Genomic DNA, 20,772 nt, shown 5'->3' with positions numbered 1-20,772 from the left:
GCTCTACCAGGAGATAGAGATATTAAAAAAAATCAAACAATAATCCTAGAATTACAGGAAACTATAAACCAAATTAAAAACTCAAACGAGAATATTACAAATAGACTTGATCAAGTAGAAGTCAGAACATCAGATAATGAAGACAAGGTTTATCAACTTGAAAAGAATATAGTCAACACAGAAAAGATGCTTAATTCCCACGAGCAATCTATTCAAGAGATATGGGATGTCATAAAAAAACCAAATCTGAGAGTCATAGGGATAGAGGAAGGCACAGAGATTCAAACCAAAGGAATGGACAGCATATTAAATGAAATAATTCTAGAAAACTTCCCAGAGATGAAAGATGGAATGGATTGCCAAATCCTGGAAGCCTACAGGACCCCAAACATTCAAAACCATAATAGACCAACCCCAAGCCATATAATTATGAAGATAGCCAACGTACAGAACAAGGAGAGAATATTAAAAGCTACGAGAGAAAAGAGGCAGATTACTTTCAGGGGTAAACCAATTAGGTTAACGACAGATTTCTCATCACAAACTTTGAAAGCGAGAAGATCCTGGAATAACGTATTTCAAACGCTGAAAAATAATGGATTCCAACCAAGAATACTATATCCAGCAAAATTGAGCTTCAAATTTGACAATGAAATTAAAATCTTTCACGATAAACAAAAGCTAAAAGAATTTGCAGCAAGAAAACCAGCTCTGCAAAGCATTTTGAACAAAACACTACAAGAAGAGGATGTGAAAAATAGTGCCCAAAACTAACAGCAGGAAGTATCTCAGTAAAGGGGGAGGAAAATAACCAAAAAGCAAAACTAACCAAACTAAAATAAATAAATAAAGAAGCATGACTGGAAATACAAATCATATCTCAATTGTAACCTTAAATGTTAATGGCCTAAACTCACCAATCAAGAGACATAGGCTAGTAAACTGGAACAAAAAAACAAATCCAACAATATGCTGCCTTCAGGAGACTCATATGATAGGAAAAGACATACACAGGCTGAAGGTAAAAGGTTGGGAAAAATCATACCACTCACATGGCCCTCGGAAGCAAGCAGGAGTGGCCATACTCATATCGAATAAAATCAACTTCAAACCTAAGTTAATCAAGAAGGACAACGAAGGTCACTATATACTGTTAAAAGGAACCATCCACCAACAAGACATAACAATCATCAATTTGTATGCACCCAACAATGGAGCTGCAACGTTCATAAAACAAACACTCCTCAAGTTCAAGAGTCAAATAGACCACAACACAATAATTATGGGTGACTTCAACACACCGCTCTCGCCATTAGACAGATCCTCTAGACAAAAACTGAATAAAGAAACTATAAAACTCAACAGCACAATCAATAATCTAGACTTAACCGACATATATAGAATATATCAACCATCATCAAGTGGATACACGTTCTTCTCAGCAGCACATGGATCCTACTCAAAGATAGACCATATATTATGCCATAAGACAACTCTTAGTAAATATAAAGGTGTGGAGATAATACCATGCACCATATCTGACCATAATGGAATGAAATTGGAAATCAATGATAAAAGAAGGAAGGAAAAATCCTACATCACATGGAAAATGAACAATATGTTATTGAATGATCAATGGGTTATAGAAGACATAAAGGAGGAGATGAAAAAATTCTTAGAGTCAAATGATAACACAGACACAACATACCGGAATTTATGGGACACAATGAAAGCAGTTTTAAGAGGGAAATTCATTTCTTGGAGTTCTTACCTCAAAAAAAGAAAAAACCAACAAATAAATGAACTCACACAACACCTCAAAAATCTAGAAAAGGAAGAGCAAAACAACAGCAAATGTAGTAGAAGACAAGAAATAATTAAAATTAGAGCAGAAATCAATGAAATTGAAACAAAAGAAACCATTGAAAAAATAGATAAAACTAAAAGTTGGTTCTTTGAAAAAATAAATAAGATAGACAAGCCCTTAGCCACGTTAACGAAAAGAAGAAGAGAGAGAACTCAAATTACTAACATACGGGATGAAAAAGGCAATATCACAACAGACACTACAGAAATACAGAAGATAATTAGAAAGTATTTTGAAACCCTATATTCCAATAAAATAGAAGATAACGAAGATATCGATAAATTTCTTAAGGCATATGAATTGCCCAGATGGAGACAGGAAGACACACACAATTTAAACAGACCAATAACAAAAGAAGAAATAGAAGAAGCCATCAAAAGACTACGAACTAAGAAAAGCCCTGGACCAGATGGGTATAGAGCGGAGTTCTACAAAACCTTCAAAGAAGAATTAATACCAATACTTTTCAAGCTATTTCAAGAAATAGAAAAAGAAGGAGCTCTTCCAAATTCATTCTATGAGGCCAACATCACTTTGATCCCAAAACCAGACAAAGATACTTCAAAGAAAGAAAACTACAGACCAATATCTCTAATGAACTTGGATGCAAAAATTCTCAATAAAATTCTGGCGAATCGAATACAAAAACATATCAGAAAACTTGTGCACCATGATCAAGTAGGATTCATTCCTGGGATGCAAGGATGGTTCAATATACGGAAATCAATAAATGCTATCCACCACATCAATAGACTTAAAGACAAGAACCACATGATCATCTCGATGGATGCAGAAAAAGCATTTGACAAAGTACAGCATCCCTTTATGTTCAAAACACTAGAAAAACTAGGGATAACAGGAACTTACCTCAACATTGTAAAAGCTATCTATGCTAAGCCTCAGGCTAGCATCATTCTGAATGGAGAAAAATTGAAGGCATTCCCTCTAAAATCTGGAACAAGACAGGGATGCCCTCTATCACCACTTCTATTCAATTTAGTTCTCGAAGTACTAGCCAGAGCAATTAGACAGACAAAAGAAATTAAAGGCATAAAAATAGGAAAAGAAGAAATTAAACTATCACTATTTGCGGATGACATGATAATATACTTAACAGACCCAAAAGAGTCTACAAAGAAGCTGCTAGAGTTAATAAATGAATTCAGCAAAGTGGCAGGTTATAAAATCAACACGCATAAATCAAAGGCATTCCTATATATCAGCAACAAAACTTCTGAAATGGAAATAAGGAAAACCACTCCATTCACAATATCCTCAAAGAAAATAAGATACTTGGGTATCAACCTAACAAAAGAGGTGAAAGATTTATACAATGAAAACTACAGAACCCTAAAGAGAGAGATAGAAGAAGATCTCAGAAGATGGAAAAATGTACCCTGTTCATGGATAGGCAGAACTAACATCATCAAAATGGCGATATTACCCAAAGTTCTCTATAGGTTTAATGCGATGCCAATCAAAATACCAACGGCATTTCTTGTAGAAATAGACAAAGCAATCATGAAATTCATATGGAAAAACAAAAGACCCAGAATAGCAAAAGCAATTCTAAGCAGGAAGTGTGAATCTGGAGGTATAGCGATACCAGAGGTCAAACTGTACTACAAAGCAATAGTAACAAAAACAGCATGGTACTGGTACCAAAACAGGCAGGTGGACCAATGGTACAGAATAGAAGACACAGAGACTAATCCACAAAGTTACAACTATCTTATATTTGATAAAGGGGCTAAAAGCATGCAATGGAGGAAGGATAGCATCTTCAACAAATGGTGCTGGGAAAATTGGAAATCCATATGCAACAAAATGAAATTGAATCCCTTTCTCTCGCCATCCACAAAAATTAACTCAAAATGGATCAGGGAGCTAGATATCAAATCAGAGACACTGCGTCTGATAGAAGAAAAAGTTGGCTACGATCTACAAATTGTGGGGTCGGGCTCCAAATTCCTTAATAGGACACCCATAGCCCAAGAGTTAACAACCAGAATAAACAAATGGGACTTACTTAAACTAAAAAGTTTTTTCTCAGCAAGAGAAACAATAAAAGAGGTAAATAGAGAGCCTACATCCTGGGAACAAATCTTTACCCCCCACACCTCCGATAGAGCCCTAATATCCAGAATGTACAAAGAACTCAAAAAATTAAACAATAAGATAACAAATAACCCAATTAACAAATGGGCCAAGGACCTCAACAGACACTTCTCAGAGGAGGACATACAATCAATCAACAAGTTCATGAAAAAATGCTCACCATCTCTAGCAATCAGAGAAATGCAAATCAAAACCACCCTAAGATACCATCTCACTCCAGTAAGATTGGCAGCCATTATGAAGTCAAACAACAACAAGTGTTGGCGGGGATGTGGGGAAAAAGGTACACTTGTACACTGCTGGTGGGGCTGCAAAATGGTGAGGCCAATTTGGAAAGCAGTATGGAGATTCCTGGGAAAGCTGGGAATGGAACCACCATTTGACCCAGCTATTGCACTTCTCGGACTATTCCCTGAGGACCTTAAAAGAGCGCACTATAGGGATACGGCTGCATCAATGATTATAGCGGCACAATTCACAATAGCTAGACTGTGGAACCAACCTAGATGCCCTTCAATAGATGAATGGATAAAAAAAATGTGGCATCTATACACAATGGAATATTATGCAGCACTAAGAAATGACAAAATCATAGAATTTGCAGGGAAATGGATGGCATTAGAGCAGATTATGCTAAGTGAAGCTAGCCAAGCCCTAAAAAACAAATGCCAAATGTCTGCTTTGATATAAAGAGAACAACTAAGAACAGAACAGGAAGGAAGAGCATGTGGAAAAGACTACAGTAAACAAAGACGAATGGGGGGAGAGAAACGGAGAGAGAAGGGAAAGCATATGGAAATGGTAGGAGACCTTCAAGGATACATAAAATTATAAGAGGCTATGAGGGGCAAGGGGGAGGGAAAAAAAGGGAGAGAATTGAACAACAGCAGGGGAGATAGAGAGGGAAGATGGGAGGGGAGGGGAGGAGAGGGGGGATAGTAGGGGTTAGGAAAGGTAGCAGAATACAACAGACACTAATATGGCATTATGTAAAAATGTGAATATGTAACAGATGTGATTCTGCAATTTATATTTGGGGTGAAAATGGGAGTTCAAAACACAATTTGAGTCTAATGTATGAAAGATGATATATCATGAGCTATGTAATGCTTTAAATAATCAATAAAAAATTAAAAAAAAAGAATCATTATAACTTCAACTCTAATCCTAGTCTTAAATTGTTTGAAGTTATGCATAAGTAAATGAAGTGATTATAGTTAAATTACTAAGAAAATAAACATATCACTAAAGGACACAAATCAGTTTTGTAGCATTTTTCTTATCCAGATTTTAGCACAAAATTAAATACCATTAGTGCACCATTTTTCATCTTATCCCCTGGATCATATCATATCTTTCAAAACTACACTAAATTGATACAATCTAATCATTCTTTTACCTTGCATAAAAATATTTAAAAGAATACTTAAAGAAGTATTTATTAAAGAAATAATTTATTTATTTATTCTTTAAATTATTAAGAAATAATTTCTGTCTTACCGATAACTTGAAAGGAATATTGGAGATACTTTAATATTCCATGCTTGGATAATATGTCAAAATGAACCCCACTCTTATGCATAACTATCATGCATTAAACATTTTAAAAATTAAAAAATATATTTGACATTATGAAACAGAAAAAAATACAATAACAGAGTCAACAATAACAAAATTAGCAAGTCTTTGCAAACTGATTGATTCTGGATGTTTAATTATATAGTCTCCAGGAAAAGTTTATATAAGGTTTACTTTGAACACAAGAGTCACACAGTTCTACAATTAGTTGCTTTCTCCAGAAGTGGAAGGAGCAGAGATCTAAAATTCCCCTAAGACTGCCAGGGTTCCCTGAAGGACAAGTGAAGTAGTTATAAGAGGCACTGAGCATGAGGGCATGTATGAGTAGAAGCCCAGATTGTCCCACATTCATTACCAACTCTGGAATCATAAAGTCACATTAGACAATTCTAGTTCTTACAACAAAAATTACACTTTATTTCAGTATTTTCTCTCCCCAAGGACACTTCTGACCTGTATATGGAAATTTCAGTTTATATTAAAATATATCATTCTGAGTGATTTGATTAGTAGGTTTCTGGCTGAGCTCATCAAAATATGGTATCATTAGGCCAAGACCTAGATTCCCTCCAGGAGCCAACTGAGTAATATTCAAGAGGATAGTTTTCTTTCTCATGCAAACTGCAGCTTAGCTGTTCCACTTTAGCTAAAAGTTAGTGAGAAGTATCACTAGACACATGTTAGGAGTAGCTAAGAGCAAAACAAAAGAAAAAATAAAGCAAGGGTAAATTCTGGAGTCTTTATTTTAAACATTGTGTCAGTGGACACTTGCTAAGGACTTCATCTTTGGAGGATGTAGATTATGAGAGATCCTTGATCATTATACAAACCCAAATTGTAGTGGACTATCCTGCACATGGAGAAGCTGGAAGGAGTCAGATGGGACCAGAGGGGAAAGAGCCTGGGGGTATAAGTCAGGGACTTTGTTCTTCAGTCAAAAAGGAAAGGAACTGATGGATTATGAACATCTCTGTCTTTGGCTATGAAAGTTCAAGAGTAAAGTTGATGGATGATTTCAATATAGATAATTTTTAGTAATTTCAATAAGTTAATTCTGATATACTACTGTGATTTTAATTACATTCCTTGATGATTAACATAATTTAGATGGTTTTTCTACATTTCTTTGACATCTGCATATATTCATTTTTGAAATATTTATTGAAATGATTACCCTGTTTTGTATTTTGTGTGTGTGTGTGTGTTTACATGTGTTTTTGTTGCAAAAGATTAAACTAAGGGCCTCATACATACTAGAGAAATGCTCTACCACTGAGGTAATCCCAGACCCACTCACTTCCTATATTCTTATTAAATAATTAGAGTTATAATTTCTGATTTGGAGATTTTCAACTATACCATACATATGAATATCAGATAAATTATTTGTGAATTCTGTTTTAGGTATATTCTCAGACTAAAAATTCAAAAGACTTCTACCCCAGTGACATTTCTAATGATCCATCAATAAGGTACATATCAAAATATTCCTTCAAAAGTGAAGCATAAGTTTCTACACCTGACTATTCACACAACCAAAATATGTCCCAAATCTAATGGTCATTTGGATTTGGAGACCATTTACTCTGTTCGTGGGTCTAATGCTCTGAGGCATTTACCAAGTCACCTAAAAGCTGTTTCTGTTGAGAGGAATAATTCAAAAAGGAGTAGGCTGTGCATTTTACTTTGTTTATTCAATTAACTTCTATACTTCTCTCCTCCCTCCCTTATTATGAATCAGAATCCACATATTCGAGAGAACATTTGGCCTTTGGCTTTGGGGAATTGGTTTATTTTTCCCTTAGCATGATAGTCTCTCATGTCCATCCATTACTGGAAAAATGTCATAAAGTCATTCTTCTTTATGGCTGAATAATACTTCATTGTGTATATATACCACATTTTCTTTATCCATCCCTCTGTTGAAGGGCACCTAGGTTGACTCCGTATCTTAACTATTATGAAGTTACTGTTTATTAAAACAAACAAAAAACAACAAAAAATTTTCTTTATGTGTGCCCTACCCAATAGCACCTAATATTGCAGAGTCAACCTAGTGATGGAGTCAATGTTTCTGAGTTTGCACAGTTCTGATGTGGGATATGGTTTCAGACTCAGTTTTAAAATAGCTCCAGCCAATACCTGCACCCTGCAAAATCGTAGACCAGATTTGTTCAGACACTTTATGACAGACATTCATATGTCATAAAATACTGAGATCTCTAGACCATAATCTAGTGTTGAGAGCCACAGTTCAGTCGGAATGCCAGAGGGAATTGTTGAAAGGTAACCCTGCTCCAGGAATAGGGAAGCTCCGGGGTTAGAGTGGATCCTGCTGCCTTGGGCACCCACTATTTTGGAGTTCCCATTTAGTTCTCCTGGAGTTCTGAGAGAATTGGCGCCTGGAGCCCTGTGGAGGGAGTGTGTTCCCCGGAAGTGTGTGTAGAGTGCTGGTGAGAGTTCCGGAATAAAGAGTTGCTGTTTGAACCTACAAGGCTTTGTGGCGGCTCGGTTATTTGGTGCCCAGACAGACTGCGGCAATCTAGATTTTGAGAAAGAAGCAAACTTCCATTTCGGATTGATTTTACTTGTTATTCCCTAAATCTTAAATGATTTTTCACTCTTGAGAATAATTTTCTCAATAATCTCCTAACCAGTAGAAGGTTTTACAAGTTAATGAAGAAAAATATGTATATATGTATACAGAGAAAGTAACTATGAATTATTTTAAATATCCAAGGGAAAAAAATGAATGAAACAACATAATAAGGAGTCTTTTTCCTACTATTTTCAGTATATACATGACATGATTTTACTCCAACACTAGTAGAATTCTTTACAACTGGGTGAATTCACTACATGATATACTTTATATCTAAATAACCATTAAATATAATGTGTGTATTTTAATAATTTATTTTAGGGCAAAAAGAAATATTAAAAATATGGTGAGCACTAGAGAAGACTAGAGTTACCTTAGATTAGGTAGAAGGAAGTGAAGGGACCGGAGGGGAGGGGATATGGGGATAAGAAAGAAAGTAGAATGAAACAGACATTATTATTTTAAGTATATATATGTGACTGCATGACCAATATGACTCTACAACTTGTACACTCAGAAAAATGAAAAATTATATCCCATCTATGTATAATATATCAAAGTGCGTAAATGCATTCTAGTATTATGAATAACTAATTAAAACGAATTTAAAAAGAAAAAAATGTTTTCAATATTTGTCTTCTATTCTGCCAATATTTTCATACTGTGTCTACCCATACTTAAAATCTTTAATTTAATATATTAGCTTTTTGAATTAGTAAGGCTCTTCAGATTGCTCAATAACAAATATGCACATCTAGAAAGAGCTTCAAAATTCAAGAGAGATAATGATAAGCAATTCATATCTTCTCTTTACTCAGAGGCAAATGAGTTGAGAACAACCACTCACTCTTTATCCATGCCTTCACTGTTTTAATTGCCTTCTCATTGTATCCTGATTGCATTTCAGATTGTTTCGTCCTCATGTGATATGTGAGTTCAATTGCTCCAAGAAGTGAAAGTCACCATTTCCTCCCCAAAACATAAAGATGTGATGATTGACCAATGTCCTGGGATTTTTTTCTATTTGCTCCTTCACAAATCTGCCACCACTGTGGAATAAATGACTGAGGCCCAGACTATCTGTATGAAGTATCATACTCAACTCCTTTGGATGTAATTACACTAGTACTCAATGTATTTACAAAGCAAGAAAATACAAACCATAAAGTGTTTCCACTTTTTTTTCTACATTAATTATTCCACCATGATGAGAATATTTAATTGAAACTTCATACATGTTTCTGAATGAGATATACAAATGGTTTAAGTATATATTTGAGTACTAAAAACTTAATTCATTAACATTTCATAACAATTCTAACTGAAAAGCCATTTCAATAATACTAAGGACAGTACAAATAACTCCACAATTTCATGACTGTTTTAATGAAACAACAGGTATTAATGACATCTAAATATTTCTTTTCAACATTTTTGTCAGTGCATTTAAGACTTGCTTGTTTCTCAGACTATAGATAAAGGGGTTTAACACAGGAATTATGACAGTGTAAAATAGAGAAAGCGTGTCTTGATCATTTGCTTGTGAAGATGCAGGATGTACATACATGAAGAGAAGGGGGCCATAGTATAAAGACACAGAAAAGAGATGGGCTCCACAGGTGGAGAAGGCTTTTCTTATACTCTTTTCAGACTTCTTTTTTAAAATTGTAAAGAGCACTAGGGTGTAAGAAACAAGAATAGTCACAATACTGAAAACTTGTATTGAACCAGAGAAAATAAAAAGCATTAGATAATTAATAGAAGGATCATTGCATGAAATTTTTAACAGAGGTATAACATCACAATAAAAGTGACGTATTATGTTGGAATTACAGAAGGTTAATCTGAATAAAAAGCTTTCATGAAGTATGGCATGAAGAAAGCCACCTACAAATGACAAAACTAGTAGCCGTAAGCATAGTTTATTGGTCATAATCACAGGATACAGTAAAGGGTGGCATATGGCTGCATAGCGATCATAAGCCATTGCTGCCAGGAGAAAGCATTCTGCAGTCACATTAAATGCAACTGAAAAAAATTGCATCAGACATTCAGAAAAAGACATTATTTTGCTTTTGTCTAAAAAGTTGGCCAGCATCTTTGGGGTCACTGTTGATGATAACCAAGCATCCACAAAGGCTAAATTCCCGAGGAAAAAGTACATGGGGATGTGAAGCTGAGGGTCATTCCAGATCAGAGAGATCAGACCAAGGTTTCCCACCATGGTGATGAGGTATATTGCCAGGAACACCAGGAACAGGGGCAGTTTCCACTGTGGTTGCTGTGTAAGTCCTGTGAGAACAAACTCTGTCAGCAAAGTTGCATTTGCCTCTTCCATGCCTCACAGGATGTCCCCTGAAATGAAACAAAATAAAATGTAATGAATGTTAAAAAATACATATATATAATGAGAATTTTTTTCTTTTCTTTCTTTCTTTTTGGCAAGCGGGGAGTGAACCCTGGGACACTCAACCTTTGAGCCACATTCCCAGCCCCAATCTTTTTTGTTTGCATTTTATTTAGAGACAGAGTCTTGCTAAGTTGCTTATGACCTGACTAAGTTGATGAGGCTGGCTTTGAACATGGGATCCTCCTACCTCAGCCTCCTGAGCTCCTGGGATTACAGGCAGTGCCACCATACCTGGCTACAATGAGGATTTATAAAGAAAATATTGGAAGACAAAGGTTGAGATAAAATTGTACTTTTTTTCAAAGGACATTAATAGTTTTAGAGAATAACATATAGCCCCAAAAATTCAAATAAATAAACATACAGGAAAACAGAAATTTAGAGAAAATGAGAGGCCTTCTAAATTTGTGATAAATTTATTAGAAACTGTTGAATGTGGTTGGAAATTTGATGTCCTAGACATGGTTCAAGATCTACAGAACTATCTGAATGACCTGGATCACAAACTAAAATGAATGTCATTTGAAGGAATTTGAAACTTACTTATCAGATAATATGCTCTTATACTAAGATCTTTTAACATGTGTAATGATGTGATCAAATATTTTAAATGTAATATTTGTAATATACAAAAATTTTATAGGGATGGTACAATGAAGCATAGGAAATAATGAGAAAACTGTTATTACTGTCCAAGAGTTCACAGACCAATAAACACATCTAATGGTCTCTTCATACCATATATATGTACATACATATATATGTGTGTGTGTGTGTATATATATATATATATATATATACATATATATATATATATATATATATATATATATATGTATAATATGAGGCATCACTACAAAAACAGAGTGTGTAATTCATGAAAGAGTTAAGAATCTATACTTTAAAAATTCTTCTCTGACAATGCCAACATACTTGTATTGCCTAGTTTGGATATAATATGACATTTGTAGAAGTTAGGAAAATGAACAGGCAGATTGAAATAACTCAGAATGTAGAGTAACTAAGATTCAGTTACATATGTGGTGTTAGGGGTTAGCCAGTGACGAGGAAAGCAGTGAATTGTTGAATGGGTGAGTAATATCAAAAATAAAGCTGAATCCTTCAATTCATTATCAAATTTTCAAAAGGAGAACCCCCTTATCACCCAGGAGATATTGCTGTAAGTATGGGTCTGCTCGTCACTCCTATGACTAATGACCTGGGTAACTTCAGAGTAGGTGAAGGCATAACTCTGGGTGATCTACCTATCAGAGATTATATTCAAGGAAAAGAGTAGGGGAAGGAAACCATGAGAAAGTTACATTAAGGAACTTATAATATGGATAGATGTCATTTATTAGATGGTACATCTGTACCCCTTTCTAAGACAAAACCTTTTGGTGGGCGGAAGCTTCCCTCCACTTAAGAACCCAAAGGCCTAGAAACTAACTTTTTCATGGCCCTTTTACCTAGAGAGATGAGAATTAGTATAGGTTTGCCCAGTGAAACACAAATGTATAGGATTTAGAACGTGGCAAAAAAGATGCACCCTGCATCCACATCAGTGGTATTATTTGTGATTTTGACACCTGAAATTCATGTCAGGAATTGAATCTCTTATTGAGATAACATTGGGGAGTAATTTTTGCTGTTAATTGGCTGTCTCGTGTCCTTTTCCTGCCCATTTCTCAAGCAGATTCCTCCATCCTCTGCCACATTTATTGCTTTGGGTCAGTTTCTGTTTAATAAACTTATTTATTATTACCTCTTAGATGTTGAATTGAACATAAGAGAAACAAGAGACTGAAAAAAAAAAGTAGGGATTAGAGTGATCGAGAAGTAAAGGGGAAAATGGAGAGTGAAGCTTTGTGGTTATAACATAAGAAAAATAATGAAGAAGAACAAAGATTTTTTTTTGTTTGTGTGTGTGTGTGTGTGTGTGTGTGTGTGTGTGTGTGTCTGTGTGTTGCTGGGGATTGAACCCAGGGCCTTATGCATGCAAGGCAAGCACTCTAACAACTGTGTAATAATAATTGTAATGCATTCTGTTGTCATTTATTTATTTATTTAAATCAATAAAATAAAATAAATCCAAAAAAAGAAGAAGATCAGATTAGAGGATGGCACTAAATACCAAAATAAATGCTCTAATAGGACAAAGCATTAACAACAGAGATATTTTACTGTAGAAATTTATAAATTTTAGTGAAAGCATTTTCTGTTATGTGATAGAAGTAATTTCAGAGAACAGTTGCAAGTGCATGTACAGAAACAAGTAGCACAATGGTGAAAAGAGTGGAAGAGTGAGCTCTGAGCACTGGGAGCATTGTGGAGAAGGGCTGGCCTTTCCATCCTGCCTGCATCAAATGTAAGGCATTTCTCCTGCACACCATTGCACAAATGTACAAAAGAAGAAAGAGAGGAAGGAAAGGAGAGGAGAAGAGTTTCAGTAAAAGTAGAAAGGCAGTTTAGGGTGAATGAAAAGAAAATAAGAGGAAGGGGAAAAAAACTAGACAGAGAATAAGAGAGATGTGAATAAGTACAGAAAAGTCAAAGAAAGAGGAAGCATCCATCCAAGGAAGGTGACCCTGAGAGGAAGACAAAGGTTCAGATATTTGGATGCAAATGTTTGTTTAACCTGGAATTCATTAAAAGTTGTGAACCAAGGGAATCTGATCTTTTTCTTCTATTCTAAATGCAATCCCTACCCTTCTACTCCTGGATTTGAGTCCAAAAGAGCTATACAACTTAAAATTCTTATTTAAAGATGGCATGATTTTCACATATATACTTTTATTACCTGAACATTCTTTCCAGATAGTCAAATTGTTTTGTCTTTAAATATGAAATCATAATAGAAACAAAATTTTAATAATTGATATTATTTTAGTGCGTTCTGCAGCACTACTACTTTATTATGTCTATCACTTCAATCTATTTATAATCATCATAACATCATGTGCTAGCCTCAATATATACAAAGCAGATTTTTAATTTTATCTTTGTTATTACCATAATTAATTTTTTTTCCTTGAAATATTTCTTGTTTAACTGTACATACCTCTTTTTCTGTCCCATGTTTATAAGCAGAATAACACGTAGCCTAAGATAGAAAACTAAGGCAATGTAAATAACCAGTACCAATAATTACAGTTTGAATGAATTCTTATTTGGAATGGGATTCCCTCCATGCAATCCTAATCACTGGATGGTTGAAAATCATCCAGGTAAATTATTGTATGTGTACTTATTAAGTCATAACTTCTGGAAAGAGTAGCAGAAGAAATGTTTTATCATATTTCCTGGTAAATAAATATAAATATATAAATACTATATATATATATATATATATATATATATATATATATATATGACAGAGTGTGTGAAAAGACAGAGTTAGTAATTGACAACTTAACATTTTCATTCAGAACATGTGATTACTTAAACACAATGGGTCATTTTACCAGAATTTTAGAAATATTTCTTATACAAAAATCATTATAACTTCAAAATCTTATCCTGGTCTTAAATTGTTTGAAGTTATACATATGTAAATGACATCTTTATAGTTAGATTAATAAGAAAATAAACATATCACTAAAGGACACAAATCAGTTTTGTAGCATTTTTCTTATCCAGATTTTAGCACAAAATTATATACTATTAGTGCACCATTTTCCTTCCTATTCCCTGGGTTATATTGTATCTTCCAAACCTATACTAAATTGATACAATCTAATCAGTACTTTTACCTTGCATAAAAAAGTATTTAAAAGTAAACAAATAATTTCTGTCTTACCAATAACTTGAAAGAAATATTGTAGATCCTTTAATATTCCATGCTTGGATAATATGTCAAAATAAACCCCACTATTATGCATAACTATCATGCACTAACAAAAACATTTTAAAAATTTAAAAATGTGCTAGACATTATGAAACAGAAAAAATACAATAGCATAGAGTCAACAATAACAAGAGTAGCAGAGTAGTGATTCTTTGCAAACTGATTGATTCTAGATTTTTAATAATACAATCTCCAGGAAAAGTTTATATAAGGTTTGCTTTGAACACAAGAGTCACACAGTTCTACAATTACGTGCTTTCTCCAGAAGTGGAAGGAACTGAGATCTAAAATTCCCCTAAGACTGCCAGGGTTCCCTGAAGGACAAGTGAAGTTGTTCTAAGAGGCACTGAGAATTAGGACATGTATGAGAAGAAGCCCAAATTGTCTCACACGCATTACCAACTCTGGAATCAAAAAGTCACAGTAGACAATTCTAGTTCTTACAACAAAAATTACACTTTATTTCAATATTTTCTCTCCCCAGGGACACTTCTGAACAGTGTATGGAAATTTCAGTTTATATTAAAATATATCATTCTGAGTGATTTGATTAGTAGGTTTCTGGCTGAGCTCATCAAAATATGGTATCATTAGGCCAAGACCTAGATTCCCTCCAGGAGCCAACTGAGTAAAATTCAAGAGGAAAGTTTTCTTTCTCATGCAAACTGCAGCTTAGCTGTTCCACTTTAGCTAAAAGTTAGTGAGAAGTATCACTAGACACATGTTAGGAGTAGCTAAGAGCAAAACAAAAGAAAAAATAAAGCAAGGGTAAATTCTGGAGTCTTTATTTTAAACATTGTGTCAGTGGATACTTGCTAAGGACTTCATCTTTGGAGGATGTAGATTATGAGAGATCCTTGATCATTATGCAAACCCAAATTGTAGTGGACTATCCTGCACATGGAGAAGCTGGAAGGAGTCAGATGGGACCAGAGGGGAAAGAGCCTGGAGGCATAAGTCAGGGACTTTGTTCTTTAGTCAAAAAGGAAAGGTACTGATGGATTATGAACATCTCTGTCTTTGGCTATGAAAGTTCAAGAGTAAAGTTGATGGATGATTCAATATATATACATTTTAGTAATTTCAATAAGTGAAATCTGACATACTACTGTGATTTTAATTAATTACATTCCTTGATGATTAACCTAATTTAGATGGTTTTTCTACATTTCTTTGACATCTGCATATATTAATTTTTGAAATGTTTATTGAAATCATTGTCTTGTTTTGTATTTGTGTGTGTGTGTTTACATGTATTTGTGTTGCAAAAGATTAAACTAAGGACCTCATACATACTAGAGAAATGCTCTACCACTGAGGTAATCCCTGACCCACTTCCTATATTCTTATTAAATAATTAGAGTTATAATTTCTGATTTGGAGATTTTCCCCTATATCATACATATGACTTATCAGATAAATTATTTGTGAATTCTGTTTTAGATATATTCTCATACTAAAAATTCAAAAGACTTCTACCCCAGTGACATTTCTAATTATCCATGGATAAAGTACATATCTAAGGTATCCCTTCAAATTGAAGCATAGGTTGCTACATCTGACCATTCAGAAAACCAAAATATTTCCAAAATCTAATAGACATTTTGGATTTGGAGACCATTTACTCTGTTTTGTGGGTCTAATACTCTAAGCCATTTACCAAGTAACCTAATGAGCTGCTTCTGTTGAGAGGAATAATTCAAAAAGGAGTAGGCTGTGCATTTCACTTTGTTTATTTAATTAACTTCTATACTACTCTCCTCCCTCTCTTATTATGAGTTAGAATCTACATATCAGAGAGAACATTTGGCCTTGGCTTTTGGGGTATTGGCTTATTTAATTTAGCATGATAGTCTCTCATATCCATCCATTCACTGGAAAATGTCATAAAGTCATTCTTCTCTATGGCTGGGTAATACTTCATTGTGTATATATACCACAGTTTCTTTATGCGTTCCTCTGTTGAAGGGCCCTAGGTTGACTCCATAGCTTAACTATTATGAAGTTACTGTTTATTAAAACAAAGAAACAAACAAAAAACAACAAAAAATTCTCTTTATGCATCGCCTACCCAACAGCACTAACATTGCAGTGTCAACCTAATGATGGAGTCAATGTTTCTGAGTTTGCACAGTTCTCCACATAATTTTAATGTGGGATATGGTTTCAGACTAAGTTTTAAAATAGCTCCACCCAGTACCTGCACCCTGCAAAATCATAAACCAGATTTGTTTAGACACTTGCCAGATATTCATATGTCATAAAACACTAAGATCTCTAGTCCATAATCTAGATTTTGAGAAAGGAGCAAACTTCCATTTCTGATTGATTTTACTTGCTATTCCCTAAATCTTAAATAATTTTTCACTGTCGAGAATAATTTTGTCAATAATTTCCTAAACAGTCAGATATTTTACAAGTTAATGAAGAAAAAAAAAAAATATATATATATATATATATATATATAGAGAGAGAGAGAGAGAGAGAGAGAGAGGAAGGAACAGTGAATTATTTAAAATATCTAAGAGAAGAAATGAATGGAACATCATAAGGAGGGTTTTTTTCCTGCTATTTTCAGTAGACACATGACATGATTTTACTCCAACACTAGTAGATTTCTTTACAACTGGATGAATTCACTACATGCTACACTTTATATCTAACTAACCATTAAATATAATGTGTGTATTAAAAGTTGTCAGAGAGGTATATGGTTTAATCTGACACCTGTGTATAAAGAATCATCTGGTAGCTATGTTTGAAAAGGAAGAGGATATCAGCAGATGGAAAAGGTGAACAGCTAGAATTTTGCAAACACTGGTGATTGTAGATTTTAGGTTGAGAGAATCAGTGGTATCAGTACAAATATGTATGGAGTTTCAGTGCTGGGAGACAAATGTCAAAGATGTACCTGTACATCAATCACTAATTATATTTTAGAAGTATAGAGAATGAGGAAATACAACCTTCAAGAATTTTTCTTCCAGCTTCCTGGTGGGTACTATGACATCCTATCATCTTACCTGAACTTGGTAGTAAACATTTAAGATTCCCCAAGACAAAGACACATTGAAAAAAATAACTTTGGATATTAAGAATTTTTTTAGCATTTTTTTCCTTTTTTAAATTTTTTTTCTTTGAGGAGAAGAAGCTTTTTAATTTGAATATATCCCAACAAAATACTTATTTTCACCAAAGGAAACAATCAATAAATGTGAGGAGAGAGACTACAGATTGAGATAAAATCTTTACCACATGCACCTCTGATAAAGCATTAATCTCTAGGATATAGAAAGAACTAAAAAAACTTCACACCATAAAAAAAGCCCAACCAATAAATGGGCTAAAAAAGAACTACACAGACATTTCACAGAGGAATAAATGTACTCAGCAAATATATGTAAAAGTGTTCAACATCTCTAGCAATTAGAGAAATGCAAATCAAAATTATGCTAAGATTTCATCTCATTCCAGTCACAGGGCAATCTCAAGAACACAGGCAACAATAAATGTCGGCAAGGATATGGGGGAAAAAGTACACAGAATACATTGCTGATGGAAATGTAAATTGGCACAGCTACCATGGAAAACAGTGTAGAGATTCTTCAGAAAACTGAGAATGGAACCACCATTCGACTCAGCTATTTCATTCCTCAGTTTATACCCAAAGAACTAAAAATCAGCATACTACAGCAATGTAACCATGCCAAAGTTTATTGCAGCTCAGTTCACAATGGCTAAACTATGGAACTAATCTAGGAATTCTTCAATAAATGAATAGATAAAGAAAATGTGGAATATATATTCATTGGAATATTACTCAGCTTTAAAGAATAAAATTATTATATTTGCCAGTAAATGCATAGAGTTGGAGGATATCATGCTAAGTGAAATAAGCCAATCTCCCCCAAAACAAAGGCTGAATGTTTTCTTTAATAAGCAGATGTTAATGCACAATAGGGGGAGCACTAGAGAAGAGTAGAGTTACGTTAGATTAGGTGGAAGGAAATGAAGGGAGCCGGGGGAGGGGATATGGGGATAGGAAATATAGTAGAATGAAACGCACATTATTATTTTATATATATGTTACTGCATGACCAATATGATTCAACAACATGATACTCAGAAAAATGGGAAATTATATCCCATCTATGTATAATATATCAAAGTGCATAAATGCATTCTACTGTCATGATTAACTAATTAAAACAAATTAAAAAAGAAAAAAAATTGTTCAATATTTGTATTCTGTTCTGCCAAACTTTTTCCTACTCTGCCTACCTATACTTAAAATCTTTAATTTAATATATTAGCTTTTTGAATTAGTAAGGCTCTTCAGATTGCCCAATAACAAATATGCACATCTAGAAAGGGCTTCAAAATTCAAGAGAGATAATGATAAGCAATACATATCTTCTCTTTACTCAGAAGCAAATAAGTTGAGAACAACCTCTCACTCTTTATCCATGCCTTCACTGGTTTAATTACCTTCTCATTGTATCATGATTGCATTTCAGATTGTTTCTTCCTCAGGTGATATGTGAGTTCAATTGCTCCAAGAAGTGAAAGTCACCATTTCCTCCCCAAAACATAAAGATGTGATGATTGACCAATGTCCTGGGATTTTTTTTCTATTTGCTCCAACACAAACCTGCCACCACTGTGGAATAAATGACTGAGGCCCAGACTATCTGTATGAAGTATCATACTTAAGTCCTTTGGATGTAACTACACTAGTACTCAATGTATTTACAGAGCAAGAAAATACAAACCATAAAGTGTTTCCACTTTTTTTCTGCTTTAATTATTCCACCATGATGAGAATATTTAATTGAAATTTCATACATGTTTCTGAATGAGGTATACAAATGGTTTAAGTATATATTTAAGTACTAAAAAATTCATTAACATTTCATAACAATTCTAACTGAAAAACCCTTTCAATAATACTAAGGACAGTACAAATAACCCCACAATTTCATGACTGTTTTAATGAAACAACAGGTATTAATGACATCTAAATATTTCTTTTCAACATTTTTGTCAGTGCATCTAAGACTTGCTTGTTTCTCAGACTATAGATAATGGGATTTAACACAGGAATTATGACAGTGTAAAATAGGGAGAGTATCATTTCTTGATCACTTTCTTGTGAAGATGCAGGATGCACATACATGAAGAGAAGGGGGCCATAGTATAAAGACACAGAAAAGAGATGGGCTCCACAGGTGGAGAAGGCTTTTCTTACACTCTTTTTAGACTTCTTTTTTAAAATTATAAAGAGAATTAGGGTATAGGAAATAAGAATAGTCCCAATGGTGAAAACTTGTATTGAACCAGAGAAAATAAAAAGCATTAGATAATTAATAGAAGGATCATTGCATGAAATCTTTAACAGGGGTATAACATCACAATAAAAGTGATGTATTATGTTGGAATTACAGAAGGTTAATCTGAGTAAAAAGCTTTCATGAAGTATGGCATGAAGAAATCCACCTACAAATGACAAAACTAGTAGCCAAACGCATAGTCTGTTGGTCATAATCACAGGATACAGTAGAGGTTGACATATAGCTACGTAGCGATCATAAGCCATTGCTGCCAAGAGGAAACACTCTGTGGTTGCACTGGTTGCAAACGAAAAAAATTGTACCATGCATTCAGCAAGAGATATATTGCTCTCTTCTAGGAAGTTGGCCAGCATCTTCGGAGTCACTGTGGATGATAACCAAGCATCCACAAAGGCTAAATTCCCGAGGAAAAAGTACATGGGGATGTGAAGCTGAGGGTCATTCCAGATCAGAGAAATCAGACCAAGGTTCCCCACCACAGTGATGAGGTACATCACCAAGAGCACCACAAACAGGAGGAGTTTCCACTGTGGTTGCTCTGTAAGTCCTGTGAGAATAAACTCTGTCAGCAAAGTTGCATTGTCCTTTTCCATGTCATCACTGGATGTCCCCTGAAATGAAATGCTGTGAATGGGGAATTAAAAAAAAATAATTCAATTAGGATTTATTTTTTTAAAAATCTGAAAAAAAAGAGGGAATGAAAAAAAATTCAAGCTTCTCAGAATACCCTCCATTTAAAATAATGATTAAAAAAGTCTATCTAATGAAAAAGAGGCAAAGAAATCAACTCAATGAAAAATGAAAGAAGCAACATATTTAGAGAGAATGAGTGGCTTCTAAACTTGAGATAAATTTGGGGGAAACTACTGAGGTGTTGAGATTTCTGTATTTTGGATGAGATTCAGCCCAGGGAAGAACTATTTCGATGGCCTTAATTTTAAAGTGAATTAAATTCCATCCGAAGGAAGTTAAACTTCTTTGTACTAAGATCTTTTAAGA

At 34.2% G+C, this 20,772-nt stretch overlaps 2 protein-coding genes across 2 annotated transcripts; both read right to left on the bottom strand.

The window, feature by feature from the left end:
• Positions 1–9,576: 9,576 nt before the first annotated feature.
• On the bottom strand, positions 9,577–10,503 carry LOC308653871 (olfactory receptor 5H17-like; the record flags this gene model as incomplete). Its single annotated transcript, XM_081302627.1, has 1 exon — positions 9,577–10,503. One exon carries the CDS (start codon positions 10,501–10,503, stop codon positions 9,577–9,579), a length of 927 nt encoding a protein of 308 aa, XP_081158753.1.
• Positions 10,504–19,439: 8,936 nt separating this feature from the next.
• LOC308653874 (olfactory receptor 5H17-like) lies at positions 19,440–20,366 on the bottom strand (the record flags this gene model as incomplete). Its single annotated transcript, XM_081302630.1, has 1 exon — positions 19,440–20,366. The coding sequence occupies one exon, from the start codon at positions 20,364–20,366 to the stop codon at positions 19,440–19,442; it is 927 nt and encodes a 308-aa protein (XP_081158756.1).
• Positions 20,367–20,772: the final 406 nt, after the last annotated feature.

Source organism: Spermophilus citellus, assembly GCF_964194105.1.
Source record: "Spermophilus citellus genome assembly, chromosome: 7".
Lineage (NCBI taxonomy): Eukaryota > Metazoa > Chordata > Mammalia > Rodentia > Sciuridae > Spermophilus > Spermophilus citellus.
The sequence above is the reverse complement of the archived record's forward strand: the minus strand, read 5'-3'. Positions and strand labels throughout refer to the sequence as shown.